Source organism: Capricornis sumatraensis, chromosome 1, assembly GCF_032405125.1.
Source record: "Capricornis sumatraensis isolate serow.1 chromosome 1, serow.2, whole genome shotgun sequence".
NCBI lineage: Eukaryota > Metazoa > Chordata > Mammalia > Artiodactyla > Bovidae > Capricornis > Capricornis sumatraensis.
Genome location: NC_091069.1, coordinates 257,818,604 through 257,838,090, shown reverse-complemented (window position 1 = coordinate 257,838,090; position 19,487 = coordinate 257,818,604). Strand labels below are relative to the sequence as shown.

Here is a 19,487-nt window from a genome sequence, read left to right as displayed (position 1 = left end):
ACAGATTCTCATGGGATCTGTGCTTCCCTCTTTCTCCCACCAAACATAAGAACTTATCCATCTACTGTTCTGCTGTTATAAAATTGTTCCTATTAACCATGAAATACATGCTCCTAAACCTGGGAGGAGCCATTATGTTTTCCAAGAGATTATAAAGATCTATTTTACACAAATACACACTTGTGAGTACATGCTAATTTGCTTTAGTCGTGTCCAGCTCTTTGCGACCCTATGGACCATAGCCCATCAGGCTCCTCTGTCCATGGGATTCTTCAGGCAAGAATACTGGAGTGGGTATGGAGTGCCATGCCCTTCTCCAGGGGATCTTCCTAACCCAGGGATCAAACCCACGTCCCTCAACATGGTCTGCATTGGCAGGCGGGTTCTTTATCACTAGTGCCGACTGGGAAGCCCACAAGTACATGTGTTTCTATTATACAAAGAAAAGCCCTCTATAACATGAAGAGATTTAATCTCTTAAGAAAAACACAATTATTTTTGAAAACAAGAGCCTTTTGAAAATAGGACTCTTGAAAAGAGTCACAGTTGATCCCGACAGAAAGAATTGTAGAAAGTTAAAGTATTTTTATAAAAATATTACCTCCCAATATAGATTATTTATTTATTTGTTTTCTTATGGTCTGTGTCCCCCCACTGGAATATCGGGTAGAGCATTCATCTGCTTTGTCTATTTCTGTATCCCCAGCACCTAGAATAGTACCTATTTGACATTGTATGCACTCAATGAATATTTGTTGAATGGACAAATGAATGAAGAGCATGTGGTTGACTCCTGTGAATAAACTTACTTGATTTACCAGGGTTGCAATTAATGTGTTGGGCTTCCCTGATAGCTCAGTTGGTAAAGAATCCTCCTGCAATGCAGGAGACCCCAGTTCGATTCCTGGGTCAGGAAGATCCGCTGGAAAAGGGATAGGCATTTAATGTTTGACTCAGGGGAGCAGCAAGATCAACACAAAATTATACCAAAGCATCCAGTTTCATACAAATTAGAGAGCAGAAATGTAGTAGCTACTTTCTAACTATAAGGCTGGAATGATTATAAATATTTCAAAATGCTCAGCACTTTACAGAAAAACAGAGGGGATGGTTTTTCTAATCTGTTAATTTCTTGAGGGGGAAGAAACAAAAGCAGGAGCATGTCTGTGGATCAAGAGATCCACTCATCACCTGAGAATGATTTATTTCTTCCATGTAATCAAAGTATCTGTGATGCATGGTGCCTCATACAAAGTAAATGCCCAATGTACAGTCATTGAGTCACTGAATGAATAAATTGAAGTATAGTTGATTTACACATTGTGTTAATTTCTGATGTACGGCAAAGAGACCCAGTTATACATATATAGTCATTCTTTTTCCATTATGGTTTATCACGATATTGAATATAGTCTCCTGTGCTATACAACAGGCTCTTGTTGTTTATCCATCCTATATATAATAGTTTGCATCTGCTAACCCCAAACTCCCAGTCCTTCCCTCCTCTGCACCCCCTCGGCAACCACAAGTCTTTTCTCCATATCTATGTGTCCATCTCTGTCTTGTATATATGGTCATTTGTGCTGTGTTTTAGATTCCACATATAAGTGATATGATATTTGTCTTTCTCTAGGTCCATCCATGTTGCCGGAAATGGCATTATTTCATTCTTTTCTATGGCTGAGTAGTATGGAATAGACTTTTTTTCTTTTGAACGTTTTATTTTCTATTGGGGTATAGCCGATTAACAATGCTGTAATAGTTTCAGGTGAACAGTGAAGGGATGTATGACTGGAATAGACTTTTACTTGGAATTTGTGATCAAGGAAATCCAGTTGACATCTGAAAGATGCACCTTTTTCTATTAATAGAGAGCATGCTGCTACTGCTGCTAAGTCGCTTCAGTCATGTCCGACTCTGTGCAACCCCATAGATGGCAGCCCACCAGACTCCACCATCCCTGGGATTCTCCAGGCAAAAACACTGGAGTGGGGTGCCATTTCCTTCTCCAATGCATGAAAGTGAAAAGTGAAAGTGAAGTCGCTCAGTCATGCCGGACTCTTAGCAACCCCATGGACTGCAGCCTACCAGGCTCCTCCGTCCATGGGTTTTCCAGGCAAGAGTACTAGAGTGGGATGCCATTGCCTTCTCCGAATAGATAGCATAATTGGGTGGAAATAGTGGTATGCATGCGTGCTGAGTTACTTCAGTTGTGTCTGACGCTTTGCAACCCTATGGGCTGTAACCTGCCAGGCTCCTCTGTCCATGGAATTCTCCCAGCAAGATCACTGGACTGGGTTGCCAGGCCCTCCTCCAGGGCATCTTCCTGACCCAGGGATGGAACCCACATCTCTTATGTCTGCTGCATTGGCAGGCGGGCTCTTTACCACTAGCGCCACCTGGGAAGCCCAGAAATGGTTGGAATCACTACTTAAAGAAGTCAAAGGTGACTTGTGAATGTAAAATTTCTATAGGACCCAACTCCAGAAGCTGATGTATAGCACATAATCAGCTGGAACATAATCAGAAATGTGCAAAAATTCAATGCAGAATTGCAGGTCAATGGCACCCCACTCCAGTACTCTTGCCTGGAAAATCCCATGGACAGAGGAGCCTGGAAGGCTGCAGTCCATGGGGGTCGCTGAGGGTCGGACACGACTGAGCAACTTCACTTCCACTTTTCACTTTCATGCATTGGAGAAGGAAATGGCACCCCACTCCAGTGTTCTTGCCTGGAGAATCCCAGGGACAGGGGAGCCTGGTGGGCTGCCATCTATGGGGTTGCACAGAGTTGGACACAGAGTTGGAGATAGGAATGTGGTTTTAATATCTAACCCAGTGAGTGAATCTTGTGGTTATCTTGTGGCAGTTGTCTTATAAAATTGAGCTGCTGATACAGTTTCTATGTTCCCTTAGGTTATGTTTAGGATCAGAGGGGGATAGTTTGTATGTGTGTGTGAGTGTGTGTGTTTGTATGCGTGTGCATACATGAAGATGCATAGAAGAGAGCAGTGAGCAACAGTGCAAGGTGATGGTGACCGGTCAGGTGTTTTTCAAACTCTTGAAGTGGGTGCACAGTGTATTCTTGATGATGTTACCAAGTCCAAGCTTGCTCTGCTTGTTGAACAACAGGCCAGTAAATCTGGAGACAAGGTGTTGAGGCAAGTTGTAATGACTTTATTTGGAAAACTAGCAGGCAAGATGACCAACTAATGTCTCAGAATAACCTCTAAAAAGCCATCTTATTGGGGTGTGAAGGCCAGTTTCTTCTATAAAACACAGCGGGGAGATGGGAGGTGAGGAAGTAAAGTAAAAAGGCCATTAATCTTGCAAATATCTCCTGGAATGGTCAGCCTCAGGTAGAGATGTGTTAATTTCTCCTTTCTTGTAGCCATTCACAGGCGGACAGAATCACCTGTGACTCTGAACAAAGACACTTTGGTTTAACATTCAGTCAGAGGGTCAGGGTTCCCCAAGGCAATTATGTATGGACAGTATCCTTTCAGTGAACAAAAGCAATGGGAAGCAAACGTTAAAGTTAAAGAAACAGATTCTCGCCTGTAACAATGATGACTAAAGAAATCAATCAAATGAGCATATATTTCTTTTCCAATGCAGTTTGACAACACAGGAACATTTCAGGTGCTTTCTGTTCCTCCAAATGGGGAATATGCTCCATTAGAAAGGCTTCGGCGCTGTACACTTTGCTATGGTAAGACTAATGAAAAATAATTTATTGGGCTGAAACATGTAAATGCCTTCTGGGTGAGTTATTAAATCTATATCAAAGATTTTTGATTGTAGGTTCTATTTTAAGTTTTTCAGTCTTTCAACACCATATGTCAAGGTTTCAATCTCTGTAATGTTGGATGTTTCCATAGAATGTAAAAATTAGTTTAGAAGATTATCCCACCTGATTTGGCTCTTCCTGGGGACAATGTGATAGTTTGTATCAAATGCTTCTAAAATATTAAAATATTTTCTAAATGAGTTTGGACATGAATTATGGACTTCAAATATACATGTTACTTATATCTACTCTCAACAAAGATGTTCCCAAATTGTCTGCTAGTGGTCGTAGAAATTATGAGGCAGTTGAAAATTCCATATTAATTTAAATGATAAGGTATTGAAGTTGAAGAGGTATTGATCAGATGATTAATTTTTGATAATCAGTTCCTTATTCACTGGAAGATCTCAACCAACAGTGTCTCCTTGTGCCAACACTGAACCAATGATGAATCTCTGTGTTTTCAGATAAATGTTTTCCAAATACTTGCAAGAAAGAAATCGTCTTACCTGAAAATTCGTACATGGATGTCGCCTTCCTCTTAGACAATTCCAGAAATATAGCAAGTGATGAGTTTAAGGATGTGAAAGCCTTGGTGAGCTCAATGCTTGATAACTTTGACATTGCCTCAGACCCTATGGTCTCAGACTCTGGTGATAGGATTGCCTTGCTGAGCTATTCTCCTTGGGATAGGAGAGAGAAGAATGTGGTAAAAACAGAGTTTGAGTTTACAACTTATAACAGTCAAGCTCTGATGAAAAGGCACATTGAGACTAACCTCCAGCAGCTAAATGGGGAAGCCACCATTGGCCATGCCCTACTGTGGGCCGTGGAGAATCTCTTCCCAGCAACGCCCAAGCTAAGAAAATACAGGGTCATCTTTGTGTTCTCCGCTGGAGAGAATCGTGAGAGAAAGGAATTCTTGAAGAAGATGGCTCTGAGGGCCAAGTGTCAAGGCTATGTCATATTTGTGATTTCCCTGGGTTTGACATCTGAGGAGGACATGAAGGAGCTGGCCAGTCACCCGCTTGATCACCATCTGATACAGCTGGGGAGAATTCATAAACCAAATCTGGATTATGTTGTGAAGTTTTTAAAGCCATTTGTGTACTCAGTGAGACGTAAGTCACTATTTTTTTTTTGGTCTCTTTGTTTTAATAAATTAGTGTTTGTTAATAGTATTGATAACCTAAGATATCCCTGTATCTATAGCTTACCAAAATATATGAATTAGGTGGTGAAAGGGTGAGAGGAATAGGACACATCTTGGTTATACCCTATTTATACCTGAGTCATGAGACCTCTTTCATGATAGAATGTCTCTTAGCCAAAAATCTCAGCACTATAATGCACAGAGTGACTTCAGATCTCCTAAACCACACTTACTCAACCTAAATAAGTTCTTGCAGCCCTTATGCGGTCTCCAGGCTGAACATTTAAATAAAAGTTTTCCCTGCTACACTTGGTTTATTTCCAGTCTTGGCATACCTGGAGACCTGTGTGAAAGTGCCACCCTCCAAAAGTCTAAGCATACAAATCACACAGGAATCTTGTCAGAATGCAGGTTCTGATTCAGTACGTGTAGGGTGGAACCTGAGATTCTACATTTCTAATAGGCTCCTCAGCAATGTCAGTGCTTCTGGTCCACAGATCACACTTAGAGTAGCAAAGTTCTTGGCCAATGCACTAGAAAGTGTCACCCATTGGACCAGTGTTAGTCCATAAGCTGAAGAGTAAAGAGAGAAATACACAAATTGATAGCAAGCATCTAGAAACCTTTAGAGCAATTTGACATGACCACATTATACAAGTGTAAGAATGTGTACTTTGACTCACTGAACAAAAGATAAACCAAAAGGATCAGTCTGCAAAGGGCTGGAAATAAAAATACCTTGTCCCTCACCACAAGTGGTTCAATAAATGCTCTTTCCAGATAGACAGTTCTCAGCTGGGGATGATTTTGCCCCCCAGATAGCATTTGGAAATACCTGGAGACATTTTTATTTGTCACAACTAAGGGAGAGGATACTACTGGTGTTTAGTGGGTAGAGACCAATGCATCCTTGCTAAGTCACTTCAGTCATGTCCAACTCTTTGTGACGCTAGGGACTGTAGCTCGCCAGGTTCTTCTGTCCGTGGGATTCTCCAGGCAAGCATACTGAAGTGGGTTGCCCTTCCCTCCTCCAGGGGATCTTTCCAACCCAGGGATTGAACTTGCTTCTCTTATGTCTCCTGCATTGCCAGGCTGGTTCTTTACTACTAGCACCACCTGAGTAGAGACCAAGGAGGCTGCTAAACATCCGACAATGTGTAGGATGCTTCCCCCACAATAAGGAACAATCCAGCCCAAAATGTCAATAGTATTGAGGTTGAGAAACCCTGCTCTAGAAGACCCCATGAAATCAGAGCTGAACCTCTTCTTTCTGCGAATCTGACAGGTGTAGAGTTAGGTTCTGCTGGAGCCAATTCCACCACCTTAGGATTCCAGAGTCACCTTAGTATTCAAGGAATCTCTAACACTACCATGGTGACAACATCTTGGGAGTTCACTCTTCATTGCACAAGGAGCTTCTCCTTTTTCCTGCAATTCATGTTTGATTGAAGAATCCAATAATTGCCCCTTTGAGAATATCATGTTATTTTTTACCTCTAAATCCTTCCATTGTAATGCACCATTATATTATGAAAGAAGAAAGAAAAAGTACTTCCAAGTAAATGTTGATACTGACTTTCCTGTGAGAGTTTTTTATTTTATAGTCATTGAAAGAGTTATTTTAGACAGACTATGATATGTCACTCTTATGCATATACAAAAAGGGAATATACAGGTAGTGCTCGTGGTAAAGAACCTGCCTACCGATGCGGCAGACATGAGAGACGCAGGTTCCATCCCTGGGTCGGGAAGATCCCCTGGAGGAGGGCATGGCGACCCACTCCACTATTCTTACCAGAAAAATCCCATGGAAAATCCCAAAGAGACACAACTGAGCGTGCATGCACGCATACATGGAACAGACTTGGTTAAAGCATTCTGAAAACTTCTTATTCAAAATTTGATCTTGTGAGTTCTTTCTTAAGAGTCATCAATCAATAGCCATCTTTTCCCATGTGATATTGTTCTTTATGCCATCAAGACCTTTTTTGTCTTCTTAAAAAAGTTTTTTTTTATTGGAGTGTGTTGTGTTAGTTTCAGGAATATAGCAAAGTGAATGTTATACATATACATATATGTACATATATGTGTACATACATATACACTTGTTTTTAGATTCTTTTACATACAGGTCATTACAGAATTCCCTGTGCTATACAGTAGATCCCTATTAGTTATCTATTTAATATATAGTAGTATGTATATGTCAATCCTAACCTCCCAACTTATCACCCTTCCTGATAATCACCATGGAGCAGCACTTTAAAAAGACTCCACAAAACAACCCCAAGCTGGTCTTGCTGGCCTATTTAGTTAGGCTTCACTGTTATTCGAGCTAGCTTTTCCACGATTGCCTTCGGAGCCGTGTTGTTAAAGGTGTGGCATTCACTGCCTTTCCATATCCACTTGATTTGTAGAGGTTGAAAGTCTCTTTTACTACCCAGAGTTTTTTCCTACAATTCAACAAGTTTTGGAGCTGGCACATTCACTGTTCCCACATGCACAAGCGATGACAATGGCATCACAATTCCTTCCTCATCAACGATAACTTTCAGCCTCAGTTAATTAGAAGACAGTTTCATTTCAAAGAAACAGAAATACTGCTCATCTTAGAACCAGAGAAATATGATTATTATAAAACCATAAGCATTCGCCGATGTTTTCATGGAGTCTTTGATCCTTCAATGGTCAAAGGTCTCCTTTCACTGAAACTGATTTATTTTCCTGAATAAGGAGGGAAATTATATACTTCTCAGTATCCCACAGTTTATAGAACAACAATGGGAAGAGGTAAGGATATATTGTTTAGGTCAGTAAGCTAAAATCTTCCCTGGGACTATTTTCCCCCCCTAGGAAATCAGTGTTAATTGGTGCAGAAACACAGACATAGTATTATATAATAAAACATTACCTCTTCTATATTTCAGCTATTAGCACAAGTCTGAGTGAAGAAAGTTTTATAGAATTAGAATAAAAATTTCCTTAGATCATGTCAGCCTGAGCATATGGAAATCAAATGTCTCTGGCTCACAATGAACTTTTCAAATGAACAATTTGAGGAAGTCCCTGGTAATTCCCTGGCTGAAAAATATTCTATAATCAAATTCTGAATGCTATTTCCAGTTGCTACTATTTTCTGTTCTCATCCCAGCCAAATTGTGCTGAAATATTTTAGTGACATTTATTGCTTCACGAAGATTCCTACCCCAGTTCTCTTCCCCTTAGCACATACAATTTATAATTTAAAATTTAACTATCACTTTCCTCTCCCAATAGGAGGATTCAATCAGTACCCACCACCAGTGCTTGAGAACATCTGCAAACTCATTGATTCAGAAGATGAGGAAAATCAAAGCATCGGTCTCCCGTGAGTTGGAAAGCTCTGATATTTATCAGTGACCATTGATTGACTGAGCTGTGTGTAACCGGCTGATGGCAGGTATTAGGTGAAGGAAGCTGACGAGGTCTCTGACGAAAGGCTCTTCACGTGTTCCACAGTCTGTGACAGAAGTTACACATCAAGCATGCTTTCTGGATTGACGGATTCTATGATATCCTCATTAGCTTATTGCATTTTTGCTTCAAAATTCATGGTTTCCTCAGAAATTTCCATATTGAAATTTTACCCCAGAATAGAACCCAGAATTCAGCCTCAACTATCTCAACCTCACTTCCCATCTCTCCACATCATGAGCACAGAGTTCCGGCCACACTGGACTCTTGTCTGCTTTGGGTGAACTGCTCTTCCACCCTTCTGGACCTCTGGTCACACTCCCTGAGACCTTGTTCCTTCCAGTGAAGCCCTATCATCCCTCAAGGCCCTGATTGAAGCCTTTTCCTCTTCAAAGCCCATCTTTACTCTCAGCCAAAATCCAGAGTTGTTCCTTTCTTAATTCCATTTAACACCTCTGCTGTGGCGTTTATTACAGCTTATCCCGTTGTCTTGTCTCCCTGGAGCCTGGGGTTCCGTGTGGTTCGTTGTTTCATTCCAAAATCGTAGTATGAAAGACCCCCATGACATCATTGCATATGTACTCAGTTCAGTCAGTTCAGTCGCTCAGTTGTGTCTGACTCTTTGTGACCCCATGAATCGCAGCACGCCAGGCCTCCCTGTTCATCACCAACTCCCGGAGTTCACTCAGACTCGTGTCCATCAAGTCCGTGATGCCATCCAGCCATCTCATCCTCGGTCGTCCCCTTCTCCTCCTGCCCCCAATCCCCCCCAGCATCAGAGTCTTTTCCAATGAGTCAACTCTTTGCATGAGGTGGCCAAAGTACTGGAGTTTCAGCTTTAGCATCATTACTTCCAAAGAAATCCCAGGGCTGATCTCCTTCAGAATGGACTGGTTGGATCTCCTTGCAGTCCAAGGGACTCTCAAGAGTCTTCTCCAACACCACAGGTCAAAAGCATCCATTCTTCAGCTCTCAGCCTTCTTCACAGTCCAACTCTCACATCCATACATGACCACTGGAAAAACCATAGCCTTGACTAGACGGACCTTAGTTGGCAAAGTAATGTCTCTGCTTTTGAATATGCCATCTAGGTTGGTCATAACTTGTCTTCCAAGGAGTAAGCGTCTTGTAATTTCATGGCTGCAGTCACCATCTGCAGTGATTTTGGAGCCCAAAAAAATAAAGTTAGCCACTGTTTCCACTGTTTCCCCATCTATTTCCCATGAAGTGATGGGACTGGATGCCATGATCTTCGCTTTCTGAATGTTGAGCTTGAAGCCAGCTTTTTCAGTCTCCTCTTTCACTTTCATCAAGAGGCTTTGTAGTTCCTCTTCACTTTCTGCCATAAGGGTGGTGTCATCTGCATATCTGAGGTGTTTGATATTTCTCCCGGCAATCTTGATTCCAGCTTGTGCTTCTTCCAGTCCAGCGTTTCTCATGATGTACTCTGCATAGAAGTTAAATAAGCAGGGTGACAATATACAGCCTTGACGTACTCCTTTTCCTATTTGGAACCAGTCTGTTGTTCCATGTCCAGTTCTAACTGCTGCTTCCTGACCTGCATACAGATTTCTCAAGAGGCAGGTTAGGTGGTCTGGTATTCCCATCTCTTTCAGAATTTTCCACAGTTTATTGTGATCCACCAGTCAAAGGCTTTGGCATAGTCAATAAAGCAGAAACGGATGCTTTTCTGGAACTCTCTTGCTTTTTCCATGATCCAGCAGATGTTGGCAATTTGATCTCTGGTTCCTCTGCCTTTTCTAAAACCAGCTTGAACATCAGGGAGTTCACAGTTCATATATTGCTGAAGCCTGGCTTGGAGAATTTTGAGCATTACTTTACTAGCATGTGAGATGAGTGCAATTGTGCGGTAGTTTGAGCATTCTTTTGCATTGCCTTTCTTTGGGATTGGAATGAAAACTGACCTTTTCCAGTCCTGTGGCCACTGCTGAGTTTTCCAAATTTGCTGGCATATTGAGTGCAGCACTTTCACAGCATCATCTTTCAGGATTTGAAACATCTCATCTGGAATTCCATCACCTCCACTAGCTTTGTTCGTAGTGATGCTTTCTAAGGCCCACTTGACTTCACTTTCCAGGATGTCTGGCTCTAGATTAGTGATCACATCATCATGATTATCTGGGTCATGAAGATCTTTTTTGTACAGTTCTTCTGTGTATTCTTGCCACCTCTTCTTAATATCTTCTGCTTCTGTTAGGTCCAGACCATTTCTGTCCTTTATCAAGCCCATTTTTGCATGAAATGTTCCCTTGGTATCTCTAATTTTCTTGAAGAGATCTCTAGTCTTTCCCATTCTGTTGTTTTCCTCTATTTCTTTGCATTGATCGCTGAAGAAGGCTTTCTTATCTCTTCTTGCTATTCTTTGGAACTCTGCCTTCAGATGCTTGCTTATATCTTTCCTTTTCTCCTTTGCTTTTCACTTTTCTTTTCACAGCTATTTGTAAGGCCTCCCCAGACAGCCATTTTGCTTTTTTGCATTTCTTTTCCATGGGGATGGTCTTGATCCCTGTCTCCTGTACAATGTCACGAACCTCATTCCATAGTTCATCAGGCACTCTATCTATCAGATCTAGGCCCTTAAATCTATTTCTCACATGTCTGACTCTTCGTGACCCCATGGACTGTAGCCCATCAGGCTCCTCTTTCCATGGCATTTCCCAGGCAAGAATACTGGAGTGTGTTGCCATTTCCTTCTCCAGAGGATCCTCCTGACCCAGGAATTGGATCCATGTCTGCACTGGCAGGTAGCCTTTTTTTTTTTTTTTTTAACCACTGAGCCATCAGGGAAGCCTGCACATGTAAACAATTTTCTTTAAATTTTTATTTATGAATGAATACACAAATAATTAACCTGAATGGATCTTGAACCTCAGCTAAAAGGAGAACAGCCTATTTGGTTGCTCTGTGCTTCTCTATTTCACAGACCTTGGACCCCTGACGGTAGCCTGTGAAAGCCCAGAGTTAGGCCCATAATGGCCCTGCCTGGTCACACGGCAATTAAGTAAAGAGCTTCTCAGAATAAATGCAGTCTTCCCCATATATCCAGGAGCAAAATGGCAAGATTAAAGTGTTCCTGTCATGTCGGTAGTTTAACAGGAGCATCTATCAGCTCACACCTCCTGAAGGACAATACGGCACTGATGCTCTACGAAGCAGGGTTTCCTAGTGTGGAATAGACAGTAATCTCATTTAAAGGGAAATCCATTCTTACAGAGCTATATTCTAACATAATGTCACTTAGGCGTGTACAGAAATAAACTAGCTGAATACCACATGTGTGGAGTTCCTAAACAACTATCAAACAAAAACAAATTTGTACATCAAACCCAAGGAAATTCAATAAGACACTAATTTAATGTATTGGATGATTCTGTTTTGCCCAAATAGAGTTCCTAAAAACAAAAAAGCATTTATAGCCAAGACATTCAAGTTATCTAAATATCCATTGACAGATGAATGGTTAAAGAGGATGTGGTACACACACACACACACACACACACACACACACGATGGAATATTACTCAGCCGTAAAAAATGAAACAATGCCATTTGCGGCAACATGGATGGATCTAGAGGTTATCATACCAAGTGAAGTAAGCCAGACAAAGAGAAACAAATATCATATGATATTGGTAATATGTGGAGTCTAAAAAAGTGATAGAAACGAACTTATTTACGAAACAGAAACAGACTCACAGACTTAGAAAATAAACTTGTGCTTACCAAAGGGGAAAGATCAAGGAGGCGGGATAAATTAGGAGTTTGGGATTAACATATACACAGTGAAATTAAAGTGAAGTAAATAAAATAAGTAATCAACAAGGACCTACAGTATAGCACAGAGAATGATACTCAATATCTTATAGTGACCTATAATGGAAAAGGATCTCTGTGTACATATATATATATACACACACACTCATATATATATATGTCTGTAACAGAATCTCCTTGCTGTACACCTGAAACTAACAAAGCATTGCAAATTTACCATACTTCAATACATTTTTAAAACGTAGTGCATATTGGTAAGATATATAAAACGATGCCTGCTACAGAGTCACCTCTTCTCTCAGCTTGCCTTCTTGATCCCATCAGGCCTTGATTCTCCAGCGCTCGTCCTCACCTACACTGCCATAAAATGATCATTCCCACTCTATGTCATCATCTCATCTGGGTTTTGCTTGCTTTGAATGTATTATTGATATATTATGTCAGACTTTATTTCCTTTCCTCTCTTAACAGTTCAAGTACTGCCAGTGGGTGCCAAACACCAGTATCACTGCAAATGTAAACCTGGATTTGAAATTGCATATAGAGCTCTGATAGCTTAGAGGGTAAAGCATCTGCCTGCAAGGCAGGAGGCCTCAGCTTGAACCCTGGGTCGGGAAGATCCCCTGGAGAAGGAAAGGACACCCCACTCCAGTATTCTTGCCTGGAGAATCCCATGAATGGAGGATCCTGGTAGGCTACAGTCCATGGGGTCGCAAAGAGTCAGACACGACTGAGCGACTTCACTCACTCACTCACAGAGCCATTCATAAAATAAGAATAAAATTATATTAAATATGTTTTTATAATCGTCTAAATAAAAGCAAAAATATTTTCAAGCTATCATTCTTACTCCAAAGATATAAATGTAAGTTCTGTTTTAGGAGGAATGATGTCAATGAAATATGTTTTATATAGTCTTATTCCTCTCAGGGAAGTTGATAGTAACTTAAACGACTATATTCTAGGTTTTCTGTGGAGACTGCTATCAATCTGAGACACATTATTTGGTTTTCCCAAGAAACCTATGAGTTTCTTGTCATTTATCCAAAACTCAGTGACAAATTCAGTTCAGTTCAGTCGCTCAGTCATGTCCGACTCTTTGCGACCCCAAGGACTGCAGCATGCCAGGCCTCCCTGTCCATCATCAACTCTGAGAGCTTGTTCAAACTCATGTCAATTGAGTCAGTGATGCCATCTAACTATCTCATTCTCTGTCATCCCCTTCTCCTCCTGCCTTCAATCTTTCCCAGAAACAGGGTCTTTTGAGTCAGTTCTTCTCATCAGGTGGCCAAAGTATTGGAGCTTCAGCTTCAGCATCAGTCTTTCCAATGAATATTCAGGACTGGTTTCCTTTAGGATGGACTGGTTGGAGCTCTTTGCAGTCCAAAGGACTCTTAAGAGTCTTCTCCAACACTACAGTTCAAAAGCATCAATTCTTCGGTGCTCAGCTTTCTTTATGGTCCAACTCTCACATCGATACATGACCACTGGAAAAGCCGTAGCCTTGACTAGACAGACCTTTGTTGGCAAAGTAATGTCTCTGCTTTTTAATATGCTATCTAGGTTGGTCTAACTTTCCTTCCAAGGAGTAAGTGTCTTAATTTCATGGCTGCAGTCACCATCTGCAGTGATTTTGGAGCCCCCAAAAATAAAGTCTGACACTGTTTCTACTGTTTCCCCATCTATTTCCCATGAAGTGATAGGACCAGATGCCATGATCTTAGTTTTTTGAATGTTGAGTTTTAAGCCAGCTTTTTCACTCTCCTCTTTCACTTTCATCAAGAGGCTCTTCAGTTCCTCTTCACTTTCTGCCATAAGGGTGGTGTCATCTCCGTATCTGAGGTTATTGATATTTCTCCCGGCAATCTTGATTCCAGCTTGTTCTTCTTCCAGCCCAGCATTTCTCATGATGTACTCTGCATAGAAGTTAAATAAGCAGGGTGAAAATATACAGCCTTGACATACTCCTTTCCCAATTTGGAACCAATCTGTTGTTCCATGTTTGATTCCAACTGTTGCTTCCTGACCTGCATACAGATTTCTCAGGAGGCAGGTCAGGTGGTCTGGCATTCCCATCTCTTTCAGAATTTTCCACAGTTTGTTGTGATCCACACAGTCAAAGGCTTTGGCATAGAAGTAGATGTTTTTCTGGAGCTCTCTTTCTTTTTCTATGATCCAACAGATGTAGGCAATTTGATCTCTGGTTCCTCTGCCTTTTCTAAATCTAGCTTGAACATCTGGAAGTTCTTGGTTCACGTACTGTTGAAGTCTCTCTTGGAGAATTTTGAGCATTACTTTGCTAGCGTGTGAGATGAGTGTGATTATGCATTAGTTTGAACATTCTTTGGCGTTGCCTTTGATTTGTTTCATTTGATTTATTTGATTTATCTCAAAGTATTAAATAATATTTCATAGGCTCCAAGCAAATGAGGGGAAAGGGGAAGATAACTGGGAATTTACAAAAATGTATCAGTATATGCTTTTTAAGAAATGAAGTATAGTTGATTTACAATATTATATTAGTTTCTGGGGTACAGCACAGTGATTCAGTACTTTTACAGATTATATTCAAAGTTGTTACAAGATAATAGCTATAAGTCCCTGTGCTATACAAAATATTCTTGTTGCTTATCTATTTTATACATAATAGTTTCTTATCTCTAATCCTATACCGCTAACCGGCCCCTCCCCCCATCTTCTCCCCTCTTCTAATCACTAGTTTTTTCTCTGTGTCTGTGAATCTGTTTCAGTTTTGCTATATACATTAATTTATACTATTTTTTATATTCCACACATAAACAATACCATACAGTATTTGTGTCTTTTTCTCAGACTTACTTCAGTTCAGTTCAGTCACTCAGTCGTATATGACTCTTTGTGACCCCATGAACTGCAGCACACCAGGCCTCCCTGTCCATCACCAACTCCCGGAGTTCACCCAAACTCAAGTCCATCGAGTCAGTGATGCCATCCAGCCATCTCATCCTCTGTTGTCCCCTTCTCCTCCTGTCCCCAATCCCTCCCAGTATCAGGGTCTTTTCCAATGAGTCAGACTTACTTAACTAAGTATTAATATTCTCCAGGTCTATTCATGTACCTTCAAGTGGCAATATTCCATTCTTTTTATGATTGAGTAATATTCCATCATATGTATATAGCACATCTTCTTAAACCAGTCATCTGTTGATGGGCACTTGGGTGCTTCCGTGTCTTGGCTATTGTAAATAATACTGCTATGGACATTGTGGTGCATGTATCTTTTCAGATTAGTATTTTTTAGTGATTTTGTTTTCTTCTTATATATGCCTAGGAGAAGAATTGCTGGATCATATGGAAGCTCTCTTTTTGTTTTTTTAAGGAACCTCCAATACTGTTCTGCCAAATGGCTGTACCAGTTTACATCCCCACTCAGTGTACAAGGGTTCCGTTTTTCCATATTCTCTCAACCATTTGTTATTTTGAAGTTTTCTATTCCGACAAGTGTGAGGATATATCTCATTGTGGTTTGTATTTTTCTGATGATTAGCAATGTTGAGCATCTTTTCATGTGCCTGCTGGCCATCTGTATGTCTTCTTTGGAGAAATATCTGTTTAGGTCTTCTCTCTTTTTTTAATTGGATTTTTTTTTTTTTTTGGCATGGAGTTGCATGAACTATCTATCTCTTTTGAATATTAACCCCTCATAAGACATTTCATTTGCAAATATTTTCTCCTGCTCCCTATGTTGTCTTTTAGTTGTATCAATGGCTTCCTTTCCTGAGCAACAGCTTTTAAGTTTAATTTAATCCTGTTTGTTTATTTATTTTTGCTTTTATTTCTTTTACCTGAGAAGACAGTTCCAAAAAATATTGCTCTGATTCATGCCTATGTTCTCTTGTGAGAGTTTTGTGGTTTCTGGTCTTAACATTTAGGTCTTTAGTCTATTTTGAGTTTATTTTTGTGTATAGTGTAAAGAAATGTTCTAATTTCATTGTTTTACATACAGCTATCCATGTTCTCACACCACTAGTTGAAGAGATTGTATTTTCTCCATTGCACATTCTTGCTTTCTTCTGTCATAGGTAGATTAATTGGCCATAAGTGTGTGGGCTTATTTCTGGGCTCCCTATTCTGTTTCATTGATCTATGGATCTGTTTTTGTACAGGTACCTTGCTATTTTGATTATTGTAGCTTTGTAGTATAGTCTGAAGTCTGGGAGAATGGAATCTCCAGCTTTTTTTTTTTTTCAAGCTTGTTTTGGCAAGTCAGGATCTTTTGTGGTTTCATTTGAATTTTAGGATTTTTTTTTTCTAGTTCTGTGAAAAATTTTAATGGATATTTTGATAGAAATCGCATTAAATCTGTAGATTGTTTTGTGTGGCATGTCCATTTTGACAATATTAATTATTCCAACCCAAGGGCAACTGGAATCTTTTATTTCTTTGTATCATTTAAAATTTTCTGTATCAATGTTTTATTATTTTCGAGTATAGGTCTTTTCCCTCCTTGGTATTTTATTCTTTTTGATACAATTTTAAATGGGATTGATGTTTTGCTTTTTCTTTCTGAGAGTTCATTATTAGTATACAGAAAAGCAATAGATTTCTTTATATTAATCTTGTGTCCTGTGACTTTGCTTAATGCATTTATTGGTTCTGATACTTTTGGGGTAGAGCCTTTAGGATATTCTGCCTAAAGTCTCATTCCATCTGCAAATAGGGACAGTTTTGTTTCTTATGTTCCAATTTGGATGCCTTTTATTTCTTTTCCTTATCTGATTGCTGTGGCTAGAACTTTCAAAATTACATTAAATAGAGGTAGTGAGAGTGACTATCCTTGTCTTGTTCCTAAAGTTAGAGGAAAACCTTTCTGCTTTTCTCCGTTGCATATGATGTTAGCTGCAGATTTGTCATAAATGGTCTTTATTATATTAAGATATGTTCCTTCTATACTCACTTTGATCATGAATGGAGGCTGAATTCGTTAAACGCTTTTTCTGCATACATTGAGATGATCGTGTGGTTTTATGTCTTTCCTTCTGTTAATGTGGTATATCACACTGATTGATTTGTGTACTTTCAGCCATTCTTGTGTCCCTGGAATAAATCTGACTTGACATGTGGTTTATGATGCTTTTATATGCTATTAGATTCAGTTTGCTAACATTTTGTTGAGAAGTTTTACGTCCTATACTCATCTAAGATATTGGCATATAATTTTCTCTTTTTTTCTGGAGTGTCTTCGGTTTTGGTTTCAGGATATTGGTGGCCTTTTGGAATGAATTTGAGAGTGTTCTGTCCTCTTGAATATTTTCAAATAGGTTAAGAAGGATAGGTATTAGTTCTTCTCTACATGTTTAGTAGAATTCCTCTGTAGTATAATGAATTATTTGATTGAAATAAGCTTAGATATTTAACACCCAACTATCTTTCTAAGAAATAATTAAGTAACCATATTAAATCATTGGGATGTTTTGTTTGCATTCCCCCAATGCAAATAAAACTAAAACTTCCGTGAAGTTTAAACTTTTCCTAAAGTTTTAGTTCATCTAAAATCTCCCTTTTTATCTTCTAGATTTACTCCTGCAGCTTATGATATTTCTTCAGGAGAGAACATCATTGGCCAGGAATTGAGTGCTCAGAGAGATTCATCTTTGGTATTGGAGGACAACGGAAGCAGCCATTTGGTTTACATTCCAAGCCAGATGCTTATGCCACAGAAATCAATGACTAAGTATGAAAAAGATTTGGATTCTGAATCAATTGCAAGTCTCACCTCTGGTAAGGAAATGAAAAGTTATACTGAATAACTTGACCTTCTTTGACACTAATAGAGAATGAAATAAACAAGCCCGGCATAAAAAGCAACTTTTTTCAAGTTTAAGATGGTGGCTACAACTGCTGTTTTTATTTGATTTGAAGATTTAAACGGTCACAGGTACCACTCTGAAATCACTGATGAGCCCTAAGAAACGTCCCTGATATTCTCATCAAATTTAAGATTTCTCTAGAAGCCACAATTTAGGTTAGTGTGATGTAGAAGGAAGCAATATAGAGAAACAGCATGGCAAAGGTGGAGTTAAAATAACTTTTAAAAGTTGGCCTGGCCAGTGCCCCAGAATTTGTGATTGTATAAGAAGGTATAAGGTTTTTCCCCCCCACTGGAAATAAATTAAATACCCCACTGTCTACTCTATACATTTTAATGGAAAAGCAGAAATGCTTTTTGTCAGAGTTTAATAGTTTCAAACAAATCAGATACATAGAATTTTGGCTTTATTTTCATTTTAAAGAGTGACATTCTAAACAGACTGTTCAGCTATTCCATCTATGCATCTGGATTCTTCCAAAATGCTCATTTGGCCAGAGTGCAAACTTTTAACACATTATATCATAAGCATCATGTGTATTGTTACCATATGCAAGTTTGAAAGAAAAGGGGGCCAATTGCATGCTGGTTATTCACAAGAATGAGGAATACTAATTCTTTGTGACTCCCTTGGATAAATAAATGTGCTTTTCTTTGGGCTCAATTCTCATGTCCCCATATTTCTCCCTATTTCTGAAATATATATGTTTGAATTTTAGCTTTAAAAATCACTAAAATTTCCTTTATAGAAGCTAGAATTCAGAATTTAAAAGTCAATCAATCACTAGTTGAAAAATAAGACTTTTTAAAAAAGGTAATGGGGTAAAACTGTATGTACATAGTCCCTTGACTTTAGGGTATTCAAGTATGTGCATTGCTTATTTAAAACAGATATTATCATTATATAGACATAGCTTAAAGAAGAGAACAAAAAATTGTTTTTCTTAATGAATGCAGTTAATTTGGGGTATTCATTTTAATGATATGGGAATTAAAACAGTTCTCAAGGCACAGGAATTTATCATGCTCAAGTTTTAAAACCAGAAAAAGAGAAGTTCTCTTGGCAGTGTTGAAATACTAAATGGTCATTTGTGATAGTATGGTTAGAGGTAAGCACTTTAAATTCTGATAATTCAAAAGTGTGTACCTTTTCAAGAAAGGCAGAAATAATTGGATACTTAAGGGGAAAAAAAAAAGGAAACTCATCTTTGCAGCCATCTTTAATGAACATTGTTCAGTAATAATAGAAAGACTTTTCACTTGGTTTTTCAGATGTCTGGGAATGGGGATACTCATGAAAGTACCAGTTTAAGGTCTAATTTGGCTGAAGAAATAATTGTTGCATGGCTCTATAGGGAAAACTGTCAATTTTTTCTTATCCCCACCTCACACAATTTCTCTTGCAGTAGGTTGAAGTGTGTTGAGAATTCCATAGAGGTTTATGTCAA

General features: G+C 39.3%; 1 protein-coding gene across 1 annotated transcript in view; it reads left to right on the top strand.

Annotated features, from left to right (window-relative positions):
• Positions 1–19,487, top strand: part of COL6A5 (collagen type VI alpha 5 chain) — a 139,944-nt gene that overhangs the window by 66,194 nt on the left and 54,263 nt on the right. The window contains exons 33-36 of the mRNA XM_068988804.1: positions 3,619–3,712; positions 4,258–4,911; positions 8,220–8,310; positions 17,746–17,951. Of these exons, the coding sequence (XP_068844905.1) occupies positions 3,619–3,712; positions 4,258–4,911; positions 8,220–8,310; positions 17,746–17,951 (1,045 nt within the window). The remainder of the gene's footprint in view (positions 1–3,618; positions 3,713–4,257; positions 4,912–8,219; positions 8,311–17,745; positions 17,952–19,487) is intronic.